At 30.4% G+C, this 18480-nt stretch overlaps 1 protein-coding gene across 1 annotated transcript; it reads right to left on the reverse strand.

Moving 5' to 3' along the window:
• Positions 1–13731: 13731 nt before the first annotated feature.
• Positions 13732–17823, reverse strand: LOC113316042. Its single transcript, XM_026564276.1, has 4 exons — positions 17213–17823; positions 16031–17128; positions 15558–15678; positions 13732–15459 (listed from the first exon to the last, which is right to left on the reverse strand). Exons 1-4 carry the CDS (start codon positions 17821–17823, stop codon positions 13732–13734), a joined length of 3558 nt encoding a protein of 1185 aa, XP_026420061.1.
• Between the last annotated feature and the right edge of the window lie 657 nt (positions 17824–18480).

Genomic DNA, 18480 nt, shown 5'->3' on the forward strand with positions numbered 1-18480 from the left:
TTTTTATAGGTTTACTCAAAAAAGTCTACACTCTTCGTTATAAGTCGGAAGTTGATTTCTGAGACTAAATTGTAAACTAGAAAAACTCATCTTTAACAGAAAAAGTTTGAAAAATGTATTGTAATCACAATTAATATGTTCTAAGGAAGTACGTCTAGTAAGAATTGCATTTCAATGTACGTTGATTCAATAATATATGAATGAAGTCAAATTTCACTATAAAAGAAGGGCGAAAGATCAAGCAGAACTATTCCAAATCCTAAAAAATTTCATCTATCTTGAATCAAATAGAAATACAAAGCCAACACAAAAAGAAAGAGTTCATAAAAATGTTGAGTTTTATATATGTTAATTCAAAAAAGTCTACACACTTCGTTATACATCTGAAATTGATTTCTGAGACTAAATTGTAAACTAGATAAACTCATCTTTAATAGAAAAAGTATGAAAAATGTATTGTAATCACAATTAATATGTTCTAATCCATTACGTCTAGAAAAATTAGCATTTCTGTGTACGTTGATTCAAGAAAATATGAAGGAAGTCAAATTTCACACTATAAGAAGGATGAAAGACCAGCAAGTACTAATCCAAATTCTAACAAATTTCATCTATTTGAATCAAATTGAAAGACAAAGCCAAGACAAAAATAAAGAGTTCATAAAAATGTTGAATTTTTTATACCTTAACTCAAAAAAGTCTACACTCTTCGTTATAAGTCGGAAGTTTATTTCTGAGACTAAATTGTAAACTAGATAAACTCATCTTTAACAGAAACTTTTTTAAAAATATATTGTAATCACAATTAATATGTTCTAAGGCAGTACGTTGATCCAAGAAAATATGAAGGAAGTCAAATTTCACAATAGAAGAAGGATAAAAGCCCAGGCAGAACTAATCAAAATTCCAACAAATTTCATCTATTTGAATCAAATTGAAAGACAAAGCCAATACCAAAATAAAGAGTTCATAAAAATGTTAGATTTTTTATACGTTAACTCAAAAAAGTCTACACTCTTCGTTATAAGTCGGAAGTTGATTTCTGAGACTAAATTGTAAACTAGATAAACTCATGTTTCACAGAAAAAGTTTGAAAAATGTATTGTTATCACAATTAATATGTTCAAAGGCAGTACGTCTAGTAAAAATTGCATTTCCATGTACGTTGGTTCAAGAATATATGAAGGAAGTCAAATTTCACAATAGAAGAAGGATGAAAGACCAAGAAGAACTAATCCAAATCTTAACAAATTTCATCTATCTTAAATCAAATAGAAATACAAAGCCAACACAAAAAGAAAGAGTTCATAAAAATGTTGAATTTTATATATGTTAACTCAAAAAAGTCTACAAACTTCGGTATAAGTCGGAAATTGATTTCTGAGACTAAATTGTAAACTAGATAAACTCATCTTTAACAGAAAAAGTTTGAAAAATGTATTGTAATCACAATTAATATATTCTAAGCCATTACGTCTAGTAAAAATTGCATTTTTGTGTACGTTGATTCAAGAAAATATGAAGGAAGTCAATTTTCACAATATAAGAAGGATGAAAGACCAGCCAGAACTAATCCAAATTGTAAAAAATTTCATCTATTTAAATTAAATTGAAAGACAAAGCCAATACAAAAATAAAGAGTTCATAAAAATGTTGAAGTTTTATACGTTAACTCAAAAAGTCTACACTCTTTGTTATAAGTCGGAAGTTGATTTCGAGACTAAATTGTAAACAAGATAAACTCATCTTTAACAGAAAAAGTTTGAAAAATGTATTGTAATCACAATAATATGTTCTAAGGCATTACGTCTAGTAAAAATTGCATTTCTATGTATGTTGATTCAAGAAAATATGAAGGAAGTCAAATTTCACAATATAAGAAGGATGAAAGACAAGCCAGAACTAATCCAAATTCTAACAAATTTCATCTATTTGAATCAAAAGAAATACAAAGCCAACACAAAAAGAAAGTATTCATAAAATGTTGAATTTTATTACGTTAACTCAAAAAAGTCTACACACTTCGTTATAAGTCGGAAATTGATTTCTGAGACTATATTGTAAACTAGATAAACCTCATCTTTAACAGAAAAAGTTTGAAAAATGTATGTAATTACAATTAATATGTTCTAAGGAATACGTCTAGTAAAAATTGCATTTCTATGTACGTTGATTCAAGAAAATATGAAGGAAGTCAAATATCACAATAGAAGAAGGATGAAAGACCAAGAAGAACTAATCCAAATCCTACAAATTTCATCTATCTTGAATCAAATAGAAAGACAAATCCAACACAAAAAGAAAGAGTTCATAAAAATGTTGAGTTTTATATACGTTAACTCAAAAAAGTCTACACACTTCTTTATACATCTGAAATTGATTTCTGAGACTAAATTGTAAACTAGATAAATCATCTTTAACAGAAAAAGTATGAAAAATGTATTGTAATAATATGTTCTAAAGTTCAATTACGTCTAGTAAAAATTGCATTTCTATGTACGTTGATTCAAGAAATATGAAGGAAGTCAAATTTCACTATAGAAGAAGGACAAAAGACCAAGCAGAACTAATCCAAATCCTAACTAATTTCATCTATCTTGAATCAAATAGAAAGACAAAGCCAACACAAAAAGAAAGTTCATAAAAATGTTGAATTTTATATATGTTAACTAAAACAGTCTACACACTTGTTATATGTCTGAAATTGATTTCTGAGACTAAATTTTAAACTAATAAACTCATCTTTAACAGAAAAAGTTTGAAAAATGCATTGTAATCACAATAATATGTTCTAAGGCAATACATCTAGTAAAAATTGCATTTCTATGTACGTTGATTCAAGAAAATATGAAGGAAGTCAAATATCACAATAGAAGAAGGATGAAAGACCTAGAAAACTAATCCAAATCCTAACAAATTTCATCTATCTTGAATCAAATAGAAAGACAAAGCCAACACAAAAAGAAAGAGTTCATAAAAATGTTGAGTTTTATATACGTTAACTCAAAAAAGTCTACACACTTCGTTATACATCTGAAATTGATTTCTGAGACTAAATTATAAACTAGATAAACTCATTTTTAACAAAAAAAGTATGAAAAATATTGTAATCGTTCTAGCATTACGTCTAGAAAAATAGCATTTTGTGTACGTTGATTCAAGAAAATATGAAGGAAGTCAAATTTCACACTATAGAAGGATGAAAGACCAGCAAGAATTAATCCAAATTCTAACAAATTTCATCTATTGAATCAAATTGAAAGACAAAGCCCAAGACAAAAATAAAGAATTGATAAAAATGTTGAATTTTTTATACGTTAACTCAAAAAAGTCTACGCTCTTCGTTATAAGTCGGAAGTTGATTTCTGAGACTAAATTGTAAACTAGAAAAACTCATCTTTAACAGAAAAAGTTTGAAAAATGTATTGTAATCACAATTAATATGTTCTAAGGAAGTACGTCTAGTAAAAATTGCTTTCTATGTATGTTGATTCAAGAATATATGAAGGAAGTCAAATTTCACTATAGAAGAAGGACGAAAGACCAAGCAGAAACTAATCCAAATCCTAACAAATTTCATCTATCTTGAATCAAATATAAATACAAAGCCAACACAAAAAGAAAGTATTCATAAAAATGTTGAATTTTATATACGTTAACTCAAAAAAGCTACACACTTCGTTATAAGTCGGAAATTGATTCTGACACTATATTGTAAACTAGATAAACTCATCTTTAACAGAAAAAGTTTGAAAAATGTATTGTAATTACAATTAATATGTTCTAAGGCAATACGTCTAGTAAAAATTGCATTTCTATGTACGTTGATTCAAGAAAATATGAAGGAAGTCAAATTCACAATAGAAGAAGGATGAAAGACCAAGAAGAACTAATCCAAATCCTAACAAATTTCATCTATCTTGAATCAAAAGAAAGACAAAGCCAACACAAAAAGAAAGAGTTCATAAAAATGTTGAATTTTATATATGTTAACTAAAAAAGTCTACACACTTCGTTATATGTCTGAAATTGATTTCTGAGACTAATTGTAAACTAGATAAACTCATCTTTAACAGAAAAAGTTTGAAAAATGTATTGTAATCACAAATAATATGTTCTAAGGCAATAGTCTAGTAAAAATTGCATTTCTATGTACGTTGATTCAAGAAAATATGAAGGAAGTCAAATATCTCAATAGAAGAAGGATGAAAGACCAAGAAGAACTAATCCAAATCCTAACAAATTTCATCTATCTTGAATCAAATAGAAAGACAAAGCCAACACAAAAAGAAAGAGTTCATAAAAATTGATTTTTATATACGTTAACTCAAAAAGTCTACACACTTCGTTATACATCTGAAATTGATTTCTGAGACTAAATTGTAAACTAGATAAACTCATCTTTAACAGAAAAAGTATGAAAAATGTATTGTAATCGCAATTAATATGTTGTAAGCCATTACGTCTAGAAAAAATAGCTTTTGTGTACGTTGATTCAAGAAAATATGAAGGAAATCAAATTCACACTATAAGAAGGATGAAAGACCAGCAAGTACTAATCCAAATTCTAACAAATTTCATCTATTTGAATCAAATTGAAAGACAAAGCCAAGACAAAAATAAAGAGTTCATAAAAAATTGAATTTTTTATAGGTTACTCAAAAAAGTCTACACTCTTCGTTATAAGTCGGAAGTTGATTTCTGAGACTAAATTGTAAACTAGAAAAACTCATCTTTAACAGAAAAAGTTTGAAAAATGTATTGTAATCACAATTAATATGTTCTAAGGAAGTACGTCTAGTAAGAATTGCATTTCAATGTACGTTGATTCAATAAATATGAAGGAAGTCAAATTTCACTATAAAAGAAGGGCGAAAGATCAAGCAGAACTATCCAAATCCTAAAAAATTTCATCTATCTTGAATCAAATAGAAATACAAAGCCAACACAAAAAGAAAGAGTTCATAAAATGTTGAGTTTTATATATGTTAATTCAAAAAAGTCTACACACTTCGTTATACATATGAAATTGATTTCTGAGACTAATTGTAAACTAGATAAACTCATCTTTAATAGAAAAAGTATGAAAAATGTATTGTAATCACAATTAATATGTTCTAATCCATTACGTCTAGAAAAATTAGCATTTCTGTGTACGTTGATTCAAGAAAATATGAAGGAAGTCAAATTTCACTATAAGAAGGATGAAAGACCAGCAAGTACTAATCCAAATTCTAACAAATTTCATCTATTTGAATCAAATTGAAAGACAAAGCCAAGACAAAAATAAAGAGTTCATAAAAATGTTGAATTTTTTATACCTTAACTCAAAAAAGTCTACACTCTTCGTTATAAGTCGGAAGTTTATTTCTGAGACTAAATTGTAAACTAGATAAACTCATCTTTAACAGAAAACTTTTTAAAAATATATTGTAATCACAATTAATATGTTCTAAGGCAGTACGTTGATCCAAGAAAATATGAAGGAAGTCAAATTTCACAATAGAAGAAGGATAAAAGCCAGGCAAACTAATCAAATTCCAACAAATTTCATCTATTTGAATCAAATTGAAAGACAAAGCCAATACCAAAATAAAGAGTTCATAAAATGTTAGATTTTTATACGTTAACTCAAAAAAGTCTACACTCTTCGTTATAAGTCGGAAGTTGATTTCTGAGACTAAATTGTAAACTAGATAAACTCATGTTTCACAGAAAAAGTTTGAAAAATGTATTGTATCACAATTAATATGTTCAAAGGCAGTACGTCTAGTAAAAATTGCATTTCAGTACGTTGGTTCAAGAATATATGAAGGAAGTCAAATTTCACAATAGAAGAAGGATGAAAGACCAGAAGAAACTAATCCAAATCTAACAAATTTCATCTATCTTAAATCAAATAGAAATCAAAGCCAACACAAAAAGAAAGAGTTCATAAAAATGTTGAATTTTATATATGTTAACTCAAAAAAGTCTACAACTTCGGGTATAAGTCGGAAATTGATTTCTGAGACTAAATTGTAAACTAGATAAACTCATCTTTAACAGAAAAAGTTTGAAAAATGTATTGTAATCACAATTAATATATTCTAAGCATTACGTCTAGTAAAAATTGCATTTTTGTGTACGTTGATTCAAGAAAATATGAAGGAAGTCAATTTTCACAATATAAGAAGGATGAAAGACCAGCCAGAACTAATCCAATTGTAAAAATTTCATCTATTTAAATTAAATTGAAAGACAAAGCCAATACAAAAATAAAGAGTTCATAAAAATGTTGGAGTTTTATACGTTAACTCAAAAGTCTACACTCTTTGTTATAAGTCGGAAGTGATTTCGAGACTAAACTTGTAAACAAGTAAACTCATCTTAACAGAAAAAAGTTTGAAAAATGTATTGTAATCACAATAAATATGTTCTAAGCATTACGTCTAGTAAAAAATTGCATTTCTGTACGTTGATTCAAGAAAATATGAAGGAAGTCAAATTTCACATATAAAAGGATGAAAGACAAGCAGAACTAATCCAAATTAACAAATTTCATCTATTTGAATCAAACAAAATACAAAGCCAACACAAAAAGAAAGTATTCATAAAATGTTGAATTTTATGTACGTTAACTCAAAAAGTCTACACACTTCGTTATAATTCGGAAATTGATTTCTGAGACTATATTGTAAACTAGATAAACCATCTTTAACAGAAAAAGTTTGAAAAATGTATTGATATTACAATTAATATGTTCTAAGGAAATACGTCTAGTAAAAATTGCATTCTATACGTTGATTCAAGAAATATGAAGGAAGTCAATATCACAATAGAAGAAGGATGAAAGACCAAGAAGAACTAATCCAAATCCTACAAATTTCATCTATCTTGAATCAAATAGAAAGACAAATCCAACACAAAAAGAAAGAGTTCATAAAAATGTTGAGTTTTATATATTAACTCGAAAAAGTCTACACACTTCGTTATACATCTGAAATTAATTTCTGAGACTAAATTGTAAACTAGATAAACTCATCTTTAACAGAAAAAGTATGAAAAATGTATTGTAATCACAATTAATATGTTCTAAGGCAGTACGTCTAGTAAAAATTGCATTTCTATGTACGTTGATTCAAGAATATGAAGGAAGTCAAATTTCACTATAGAAGAAGGACAAAAGACCAAGCAGAACTAATCCAAATCCTAACTAATTTCATCTATCTTGAATCAAATAGAAAGACAAAGCCAACACAAAAAGAAAGTGTTCATAAAAATGTTGAATTTTATATATGTTAACTAAAACAGTCTACACACTTTGTTATATGTCTGAAATTGATTTCTGAGACTAAATTTTAAACTAAATAAACTCATCTTTAACAGAAAAAGTTTGAAAAATGCATTGTAATCACAAATAATATGTTCTAAGGCAATACATCTAGTAAAAATTGCATTTCTATGTACGTTGATTCAAGAAAATATGAAGGAAGTCAAATATCACAATAGAAGAAGGATGAAAGACCTAGAAGAACTAATCCAAATCCTAACAAATTTCATCTATCTTGAATCAAATAGAAAGACAAAGCCAACACAAAAAGAAAGAGTTCATAAAAATGTTGAGTTTTATATACGTTAACTCAAAAAAGTCTACACACTTCGTTATACATCTGAAATTGATTTCTGAGACTAAATAAACTAGATAAACTCATTTTTAACAAAAAAGTATGAAAAATATATTGTAATCGTTCTAAGCCATTACGTCTAGAAAAAATAGCATTTCTGTGTACTTTGATTCAAGAAAATATGAAGGAAGTCAAATTTCACACTATTAGAAGGATGAAAGACCAGCAAGAATTAATCCAAATTCTAACAAATTTCATCTATTTGAATCAAATTGAAAGACAAAGCCAAGACAAAAATAAAGAATTGATAAAAATGTTGAATTTTTTATACGTTAACTCAAAAAGTCTACGCTCTTCGTTATAAGTCGGAAGTTGATTTCTGAGACTAAATTGTAAACTAGAAAAACTCATCTTTAACAGAAAAAGTTTGAAAAATGTATTGTAATCACAATTAATATGTTCTAAGGAAGTACGTCTAGTAAAAATTGCCTTTCTATGTATGTTGATTCAAGAATATATGAAGGAAGTCAAATTTCACTATAGAAGAAGGACGAAAGACCAAGCAGAACTAATCCAAATCCTAACAAATTTCATCTATCTTGAATCAAATATAAATACAAAGCCAACACAAAAAGAAAGTATTCATAAAAATGTTGAATTTTATATACGTTAACTCAAAAAGGCTACACACTTCGTTATAAGCCGGAAATTGAATTCTGACACTATATTGTAAACTAGATAAACTCATCTTTAACAGAAAAAGTTTGAAAAATGTATTGTAATTACAATTAATATGTTCTAAGGCAATACGTCTAGTAAAAATTGCATTTCTATGTACGTTGATTCAAGAAAATATGAAGGAAGTCAAATATCACAATAGAAGAAGGATGAAAGACCAAGAAGAACTAATCCAAATCCTAACAATTTCATCTATCTTGAATCAAATAGAAAGACAAAGCCAACACAAAAAGAAAGAGTTCATAAAAATGTTGAATTTATATATGTTAACTAAAAAAGTCTACACACTTCGTTATATGTCTGAAATTGATTTTCTGAGACTAAGTTGTAAACTAGATAAACTCATCTTTAACAGAAAAAGTTTGAAAAATGTATTGTAATCACAAATAATATGTTCTAAGGCAATACGTCTAGTAAAAATTGCATTTCTATGTACGTTGATTCAAGAAATATGAAGGAAGTCAAATATCTCAATAGAAGAAGGATGAAAGACCAAGAAGAACTAATCCAAATCCTAACAAATTTCATCTATCTTGAATCAAATAGAAAGACAAAGCCAACACAAAAAGAAAGAGTTCATAAAAATTTTGAGTTTTATATACGTTAACTCAAAAAAGTCTACACACTTCGTTATACATCTGAAATTGATTTCTGAGACTAAATTGTAAACTAGATAAACTCATCTTTAACAGAAAAAGTATGAAAAATGTATTGTAATCGCAATTAATATGTTGTAAGCCATTACGTCTAGAAAAAATAGCTTTTTTGTGTACGTTGATTCAAGAAAATATGAAGGAAATCAAATTACACACTATAAGAAGGATGAAAGACCAGCAAGTACTAATCCAAATTCTAACAAATTTCATCTATTTGAATCAAATTGAAAGACAAAGCCAAGACAAAAATAAAGAGTTCATAAAAATATTGAATTTTTTATAGGTTTACTCAAAAAAGTCTACACTCTTCGTTATAAGTCGGAAGTTGATTTCTGAGACTAAATTGTAAACTAGAAAAACTCATCTTTAACAGAAAAAGTTTGAAAAATGTATTGTAATCACAATTAATATGTTCTAAGGAAGTACGTCTAGTAAGAATTGCATTTCAATGTACGTTGATTCAATAATATATGAATGAAGTCAAATTTCACTATAAAAGAAGGGCGAAAGATCAAGCAGAACTATTCCAAATCCTAAAAAATTTCATCTATCTTGAATCAAATAGAAATACAAAGCCAACACAAAAAGAAAGAGTTCATAAAAATGTTGAGTTTTATATATGTTAATTCAAAAAAGTCTACACACTTCGTTATACATCTGAAATTGATTTCTGAGACTAAATTGTAAACTAGATAAACTCATCTTTAATAGAAAAAGTATGAAAAATGTATTGTAATCACAATTAATATGTTCTAATCCATTACGTCTAGAAAAATTAGCATTTCTGTGTACGTTGATTCAAGAAAATATGAAGGAAGTCAAATTTCACACTATAAGAAGGATGAAAGACCAGCAAGTACTAATCCAAATTCTAACAAATTTCATCTATTTGAATCAAATTGAAAGACAAAGCCAAGACAAAAATAAAGAGTTCATAAAAATGTTGAATTTTTTATACCTTAACTCAAAAAAGTCTACACTCTTCGTTATAAGTCGGAAGTTTATTTCTGAGACTAAATTGTAAACTAGATAAACTCATCTTTAACAGAAACTTTTTTAAAAATATATTGTAATCACAATTAATATGTTCTAAGGCAGTACGTTGATCCAAGAAAATATGAAGGAAGTCAAATTTCACAATAGAAGAAGGATAAAAGCCCAGGCAGAACTAATCAAAATTCCAACAAATTTCATCTATTTGAATCAAATTGAAAGACAAAGCCAATACCAAAATAAAGAGTTCATAAAAATGTTAGATTTTTTATACGTTAACTCAAAAAAGTCTACACTCTTCGTTATAAGTCGGAAGTTGATTTCTGAGACTAAATTGTAAACTAGATAAACTCATGTTTCACAGAAAAAGTTTGAAAAATGTATTGTTATCACAATTAATATGTTCAAAGGCAGTACGTCTAGTAAAAATTGCATTTCCATGTACGTTGGTTCAAGAATATATGAAGGAAGTCAAATTTCACAATAGAAGAAGGATGAAAGACCAAGAAGAACTAATCCAAATCTTAACAAATTTCATCTATCTTAAATCAAATAGAAATACAAAGCCAACACAAAAAGAAAGAGTTCATAAAAATGTTGAATTTTATATATGTTAACTCAAAAAAGTCTACAAACTTCGGTATAAGTCGGAAATTGATTTCTGAGACTAAATTGTAAACTAGATAAACTCATCTTTAACAGAAAAAGTTTGAAAAATGTATTGTAATCACAATTAATATATTCTAAGCCATTACGTCTAGTAAAAATTGCATTTTTGTGTACGTTGATTCAAGAAAATATGAAGGAAGTCAATTTTCACAATATAAGAAGGATGAAAGACCAGCCAGAACTAATCCAAATTGTAAAAAATTTCATCTATTTAAATTAAATTGAAAGACAAAGCCAATACAAAAATAAAGAGTTCATAAAAATGTTGAAGTTTTATACGTTAACTCAAATAAGTCTACACTCTTTGTTATAAGTCGGAAGTTGATTTCCGAGACTAAATTGTAAACAAGATAAACTCATCTTTAACAGAAAAAGTTTGAAAAATGTATTGTAATCACAATAAATATGTTCTAACGCATTACGTCTAGTAAAAATTGCATTTCTATGTACGTTGATTCAAGAAAATATGAAGGAAATCAAATTTCACAATATAAGAAGGATGAAAGACAAGCCAGAACTAATCCAAATTCTAACAAATTTCATCTATTTGAGTCAAACAGAAATACAAAGCCAACACAAAAAGAAAGTATTCATAAAATGTTGAATTTTATGTACGTTAACTCAAAAAGTCTACACACTTCGTTATAATTCGGAAATTGATTTCTGAGACTATATTGTAAACTAGATAACCTCATCTTTAACAGAAAAAGTTTGAAAAATGTATTGATATTACAATTAATATGTTCTAAGGAAATACGTCTAGTAAAAATTGCACTTCTATATACGTTGATTCAAGAAAATATGAAGGAAGTCAAATATCACAATAGAAGAAGGATGAAAGACCAAGAAGAACTAATCCAAATCCTTACAAATTTCATCTATCTTGAATCAAATAGAAAGACAAATCCAACACAAAAAGAAAGAGTTCATAAAAATGTTGAGTTTTATATACGTTAACTCGAAAAAGTCTACACACTTCGTTATACATCTGAAATTAATTTCTGAGACTAAATTGTAAACTAGATAAACTCATCTTTAACAGAAAAAGTATGAAAAATGTATTGTAATCACAATTAATATGTTCTAAGGCAGTACGTCTAGTAAAAATTGCATTTCTATGTACGTTGATTCAAGAATATATGAAGGAAGTCAAATTTCACTATAGAAGAAGGACAAAAGACCAAGCAGAACTAATCCAAATCCTAACTAATTTCATCTATCTTGAATCAAATAGAAAGACAAAGCCAACACAAAAAGAAAGTGTTCATAAAAATGTTGAATTTTATATATGTTAACTAAAACAGTCTACACACTTTGTTATATGTCTGAAATTGATTTCTGAGACTAAATTTTAAACTAAATAAACTCATCTTTAACAGAAAAAGTTTGAAAAATGCATTGTAATCACAAATAATATGTTCTAAGGCAATACATCTAGTAAAAATTGCATTTCTATGTACGTTGATTCAAGAAAATATGAAGGAAGTCAAATATCACAATAGAAGAAGGATGAAAGACCTAGAAGAACTAATCCAAATCCTAACAAATTTCATCTATCTTGAATCAAATAGAAAGACAAAGCCAACACAAAAAGAAAGAGTTCATAAAAATGTTGAGTTTTATATACGTTAACTCAAAAAAGTCTACACACTTCGTTATACATCTGAAATTGATTTCTGAGACTAAATTATAAACTAGATAAACACATTTTTAACAAAAAAAGTATGAAAAATATATTGTAATCGTTCTAAGCCATTACGTCTAGAAAAAATAGCATTTCTGTGTACTTTGATTCAAGAAAATATGAAGGAAGTCAAATTTCACACTATTAGAAGGATGAAAGACCAGCAAGAATTAATCCAAATTCTAACAAATTTCATCTATTTGAATCAAATTGAAAGACAAAGCCAAGACAAAAATAAAGAATTGATAAAAATGTTGAATTTTTTATACGTTAACTCAAAAAAGTCTACGCTCTTCGTTATAAGTCGGAAGTTGATTTCTGAGACTAAATTGTAAACTAGAAAAACTCATCTTTAACAGAAAAAGTTTGAAAAATGTATTGTAATCACAATTAATATGTTCTAAGGAAGTACGTCTAGTAAAAATTGCATTTCTATGTATGTTGATTCAAGAATATATGAAGGAAGTCAAATTTTACTATAGAAGAAGGCCGAAAGACCAAGCAGAACTAATCCAAATCCTAACAAATTTCATCTATCTTGAATAAAATAGAAATACAAAGCCAACACAAAAAGAAAGTATTCATAAAAATGTTGAATTTTATATACGTTAACTCAAAAAGTCTACACACTTCGTTATAAGTCGAAAATTGATTTCTGAGACTATATTGTAAACTAGATAAACTCATCTTTAACAAAAAAAAGTTTGAAAAATGTATTGTAATTACAATTAATATGTTCTAAGGCAATACGTCTAGTAAAAATTGCATTTGTATGTACGTCGATTCAAGAATATATGAAGGAAGTCAAATTTCACTATACAAGAAGGACAAAAGACCAAGCAGAACTAATCCAAATCCTAACAAATTTCATCTATCTTGAATCAAAAAGAAAGACAAAGCCAACACAAAAAGAAAGTGTTCATAAAAATGTTGAATTTTATATATGTTAACTAAAAAAGTCTACACACTTCGATATATGTCTGAAATTGATTTCTGAGACTAAATTGTAAATTAGATAAACTCATCTTTAACAGAAAAAGTTTGAAAAATGTATTGTAATCACAAATAATATGTTCTAAGGCATTACGTCTAGTAAAAATTGCATTTCTATGTACGTTGATTCAAGAAAATATGAAGGAAGTCAAATTTCACAATAGAAGAAGGATGAAAGACCAGCCAGAACAAATCCAAATTCTAACAAATTTCATCTATTTGAATCAAATTGAAAGACAAAGCCAATACAAAAATAAAGAGTTCATAAAAATGTTGAAGTTTTATACTTTTTTTTTTTTTTGATAAGTCAAAAATTGTATTGATAAGAAAAGAGATATTTACAACATAGAAATTGAGAAAAGAGGTCACAGCAATCCCAAAAACTCAAAAACTATTTAAAACGAATATAAGAAACATTAGGATACTCAATTAAGTTTAACAAAAGAGGACGCCCAACAAAATTGAGTCTTACTCCAGAATCCAAAAAACAACCCGTCTTTGCCATTTTATCAGCTGCAAAATTTGCTTCACGAAACGTATGCACCAATTGAATATAATCAAACTTGAATTTAGCTTCATACCATCTATGTCTTGCAAACCATGGTATATTATCCCCTTCCAAAGCAGTTATAACACTCATAGAATCAGTTCTTACAAGCACATCTCTGTAATCCCATTGAACTTCCCAATCTAAGCCAATTAAAATGCTATATAATTCCGCCAAAAAATTAGAAATAACACCAAGGCCAACACACATTGCTCCCACCACTTCACAAGCTGAATTCTTAGCCACCACTCCAGCTCCGGCCACCCCTGGGTTACCTCTAAAAGCTCCATCACAGCACAACAAGAGTTGATTTTGCATTGGAGGCTGCCAAAGACACTCAACAGGTTCCAACATCTTCACCTTACGGCATTTAACCCTGAAAAAATCCAATATCTCCAGATCTTCAACCCTGTTAAGCATACACCCCTTCATTCTATCTGAGTATTCATGAATGAAATTAAACACACGCTTCTTGAAGAAATTCCAGCAAGGCTTCTTCTTCTCATAAACCATCTTATTCCTTTGAAACCACAGTTCTGAATGCACCACCAGATTAGAGACAAGCCACAGATCTTTAACCATTCTTCTACAACCTTTTGCTTGTTTATTAGAAGCAATCAAGTTATAACAAGATTTAAGATGAAAAATACCTTCCAACCACTGCCAAGCACGTTTAGCAGCACTACAGCTCCAGAGAATATGCTCCAAAGACTCCTCCTCAATCTGACACACACTGCACCGAGATGGGAGAGCAATCTTGAATCTACTCTTAACTTTGTCCAGATTTGCACAACCTCCCCTAACAAATTTCCAATTCTGATCTGCTAAAGCCGGGTGCACCACCCTCCACAACAGATTTTCTTCAAGAAGCAAAGGATACTTGCTGCGCACCAAATCCCTTGCAGACCTGACAGAAAACATTCCCTCAAGATCTGGCATCCAAATCTTCTCATCACTGCCCATATGCCTTCTCGGTAAATTCTCCCTAGCCACACCAGCACTTGAAAGATCACGCATATGCTCTCCCTCCAAATGCCATTGATTCTGCACTATGATATCACTAACTCTCGCACGTCTGTCAAGGTCATTTCTCTGCAAGACCTCAGCCAAAGTTACAGAACCATACCAAACATCAAAAAATAAAGAAGTTTCCCTACCATCACCTATTAAGGATTTAGTATTGCGCATAACTTCAGTGTGCACCCATCGAATCCCCGGCAAAATTGAAGATTTAACTCCCGCCATCTTCAGACGACCATCTCTACAAGTGTATTTCGACTCCAGAAATCTAGCCCAATTCTTCTTAGATGTTTTAATATTCCACCACAACTTCATGATCAGAGCCTTGTTCATACTACTCAAGCTAGTCAGCCCAAGACCCCCTTCCTTCACCGGACTACAAATCTTGTCATATCCCACCACAAAAGCTTTAGCCAAGTCAGAATCTCCCGACCAAATAAAATTACGAATAACACGTTCACTTTGCTTGACAAATTTAACAGGCCACCTATACACAGCCATGTTATGAATGGCATAGCTTGCAAGGACAGATTTAATAAGCACTACACGATCCTGAAAGGAAAGCATTTTACCTTTATACACCGAGAGCTGATCTTTCAACTTATCCACCACATACTAATATGACTATATTTCACCCTACCAGGCATCACCTTAACTCCCAAATATCTATCCGGAAAGAAAGTAACCCCCATGCCTAAGAAATTAGCAATAGCCTGCCTCCTATGCAACGTCCCACCTCCAAAATAAATTTTGCTCTTCTCCCTACAAACCCTTTAACCAGACGCATGTTGATAAACCTTAAGCAACTTCAACAAGTTTGTCATACTCTTCTGATTCCCCTTGCAAAAAATCATAATATCATCAGCAAAAAAAAAAATGAGTTGGAGCAATACCATTATGCTTCACCATATGAGTCATACACTTATTTTGAAAGAGTTTGGTAATGTTCCTACTAAGAACATCCTCAATCAAAACAAAAATAAGAGGAGAAAGAGGATCCCCCTGACGCAGATCTCTATTAATCTTAAAGAACCCCTCCGGACTACCATTGAGCAGAATAGAAATTCTAGCAGAACTCAGAATATTGTGAATCCAAGTACACCAACCCTCTGAGAACCCATACCTTCGAAAAACCTCCAAAACAAAATGCCAACTAACCGTATCAAAATCTTGAGAGATATCCAGCTTGAGACCTAAGTTTCCATCCTTTCTTTTAATGTGCAACTCATTAACCAATTCAGAAGCCAAACTAATATTCTCATGAATGCTCCTCCCTTTCATAAACGCCACCTGCTCCTCCGAGACCAACTTATACAAGACTTTACCAAGTCTAGTTGCTAGAATTTTGGTAAAAATTTTGAAGAAAAAATTACTTAGACCAATTGGCCTATATTTCTTCAAACTATCAGCCCCTCTCACCTTAGCCAGCAGAAGAATGAGACTAGAAATAGCCCAATTAGGAATAACTTTGGAACTCCAACAATATATAATAGCCTTCTCTAAGTCCTCATGAACTAAATCCCAACGATGCCTATAAAAACACCCTGAGAAACCATCTGGACCTGGAGCACTATCCGCATTCAAATCAAAAACCGCACCCTTAATTTCATCCAAAGAAGGAATAGAATCCAACATCAGCCTTTCCTCATGAGAGATTGAATTATGCTCATACTCAAACAAACTATCCTCAATCGGCTCATCCACTCCATTGAACTTGTTTTCATAATAAGAAACAACATAGTCTCTTAACTGGTCCGGCTCCTTAATAATACAACCCTCCTCATTCACCAACTCCGAAATTGTGTTAGAGCTTCTACGAGTCTTAATTGAACTATGAAAATAAGAAGAATTACTCGAGCCCTCCAAAATCCATTTATTTCGAGATTTTTGCTTCAACATAATATGCTGCTGCATACGTGCTTCATTAACCAAAACCAACGCATACTTCATCTCATTTTGCTTGAAAGTGTCAAATGGGTCTTCATCATAATTCCTACTAGCCACTTCAAACCTCAATTGAGCCTGCCTTATCCTTGCATTCACATTACCAAACACCTGCTGATTCCACAATTTCATAGCCACCTTCAATCTCTTTAGCTTGAAAGGAAAAACAAAATCAGGATTACCATACACCGGGGAACTCCAAGAAGCTTCAACCATTCTCATAAAATCTGAATGCGTAAAACACATCTTCTGAATTCTGAAAGGAGCACGTTTCGGTCTAGAGGCCACAAAAGAATAACCAATAAGAGTTGAATGATCAGAAACTTCCCTAGGAAGAGCTTTACACCTCCAATTCGAAAACTTATTTAACCAAGGCTCATTGATAATGGCACGATCCATCTTACTAACAATTCTTCTCCCTCCCAACTGACCATTAGTCCAAGTGAATTTAGAACCCAAAGAATCAGCCTCAAAAAGACCATTATCCTCCATCCAATCACTGAACTCATTAATACTTGAAGAAATTACCTCTCTACCTCCTTTTTTCTCCTCATTGCGAAGAACACAATTAAAATCTCCAATTACCAGCCAAGGAGTAGTAGTATCTACCGCAGCTAGTTGACACCATAATCTCCTTCTAAACACCTGAATATAACTTGCATGAACACAAGAAACAAAGACTCCTTCAGTTTTCACCGTAACAGCTTGTCTCGTACCATTTATCACCACCGTCTCTTCAATATCCTCACTCCAAAGAATCCAAATATTACCAATAGAACTAGAAGAAGAATTATGAATTGCTTTTTTAACAAAACCATCTAAATTTAGACGAAGCATCACACCATCAGCATATGGAATTTTCGGCTCAGCAATACAAATGATAACCGGCCTAAACTCCCTAACTAATTCACGCAGCTTCAAACCAGCCTCCACCTTCGACACCCCATTGACATTCCAATATAGAACTCTCATTGGGAACCAAGCAGATTTGATTTAGAAGATAACTTAGGATTCTTAGGCGGAACCCTTTTTTCAATAACTGGAGAGTAACCTTTACGCACTCTAATACCCAAATCATTCACCTCAGTGTCCGAGTCAGACTTGGATTCTGAAGTTTTATGTTGGCTAGAACTGTGCACATGCTGTGCACTCCTAGCACTATGTGAATTCTGAGAAGAACTTTGCTGAGAACTAGCTTGATTCGGAACACGCATTGGCTTCCTAATTTGTTTTGGTTTCTCAACTGGAATCTCCGACCATCTATCCCCCTTGACACCAGCTGAGGCTCTCTCTGGAGTTAGCTCCCCATCTGAATTCTCTTCCTCTTCTTGATCCGAAATGTGCATTGTTTTTCCCAGCCCCAACTCAGCTGTCAACAAATCAAATTTATTCTTGGTAACCACCACATTACTCTCCACCAAAGCATTACACATAGGTGTATCCACCAAAACTGTATCCTTAAAAGGACCAGAAGACGCATTGACATAATGCTTATCATTACTAGAGAGATTAGTTCTTGCCAATTCATCTCTCATTCCTGAATTAGCTTCAATTGTGGCGTCCTTTACCAACAATCTGTTAGCTAATGCACGTTTCGCATTGAGTGCCTGCTTAGCTGCCTCAATAGCT

This window comes from Papaver somniferum, chromosome 10 (assembly GCF_003573695.1).
Source record: "Papaver somniferum cultivar HN1 chromosome 10, ASM357369v1, whole genome shotgun sequence".
Classification (NCBI taxonomy): domain Eukaryota; kingdom Viridiplantae; phylum Streptophyta; class Magnoliopsida; order Ranunculales; family Papaveraceae; genus Papaver; species Papaver somniferum.

Coding starts and splice junctions, on each gene's coding strand:
- LOC113316042 (XM_026564276.1), bottom strand. CDS start 17,823: ATGAGAGTTCTATATTGGAATGTCAATGGGGTGTCGAAGGTGGAGGCT. Junction 17,129..17,212: donor AATGAGCCTTGGTTAAATAA/GTTTTCGAATTG, acceptor TGTGGCCTCTAG/ACCGAAACGTGCTCCTTTCA. Junction 15,460..15,557: donor ATAGATATTTGGGAGTTAAG/GTGATGCCTGGT, acceptor CTTTCCTTTCAG/GATCGTGTAGTGCTTATTAA.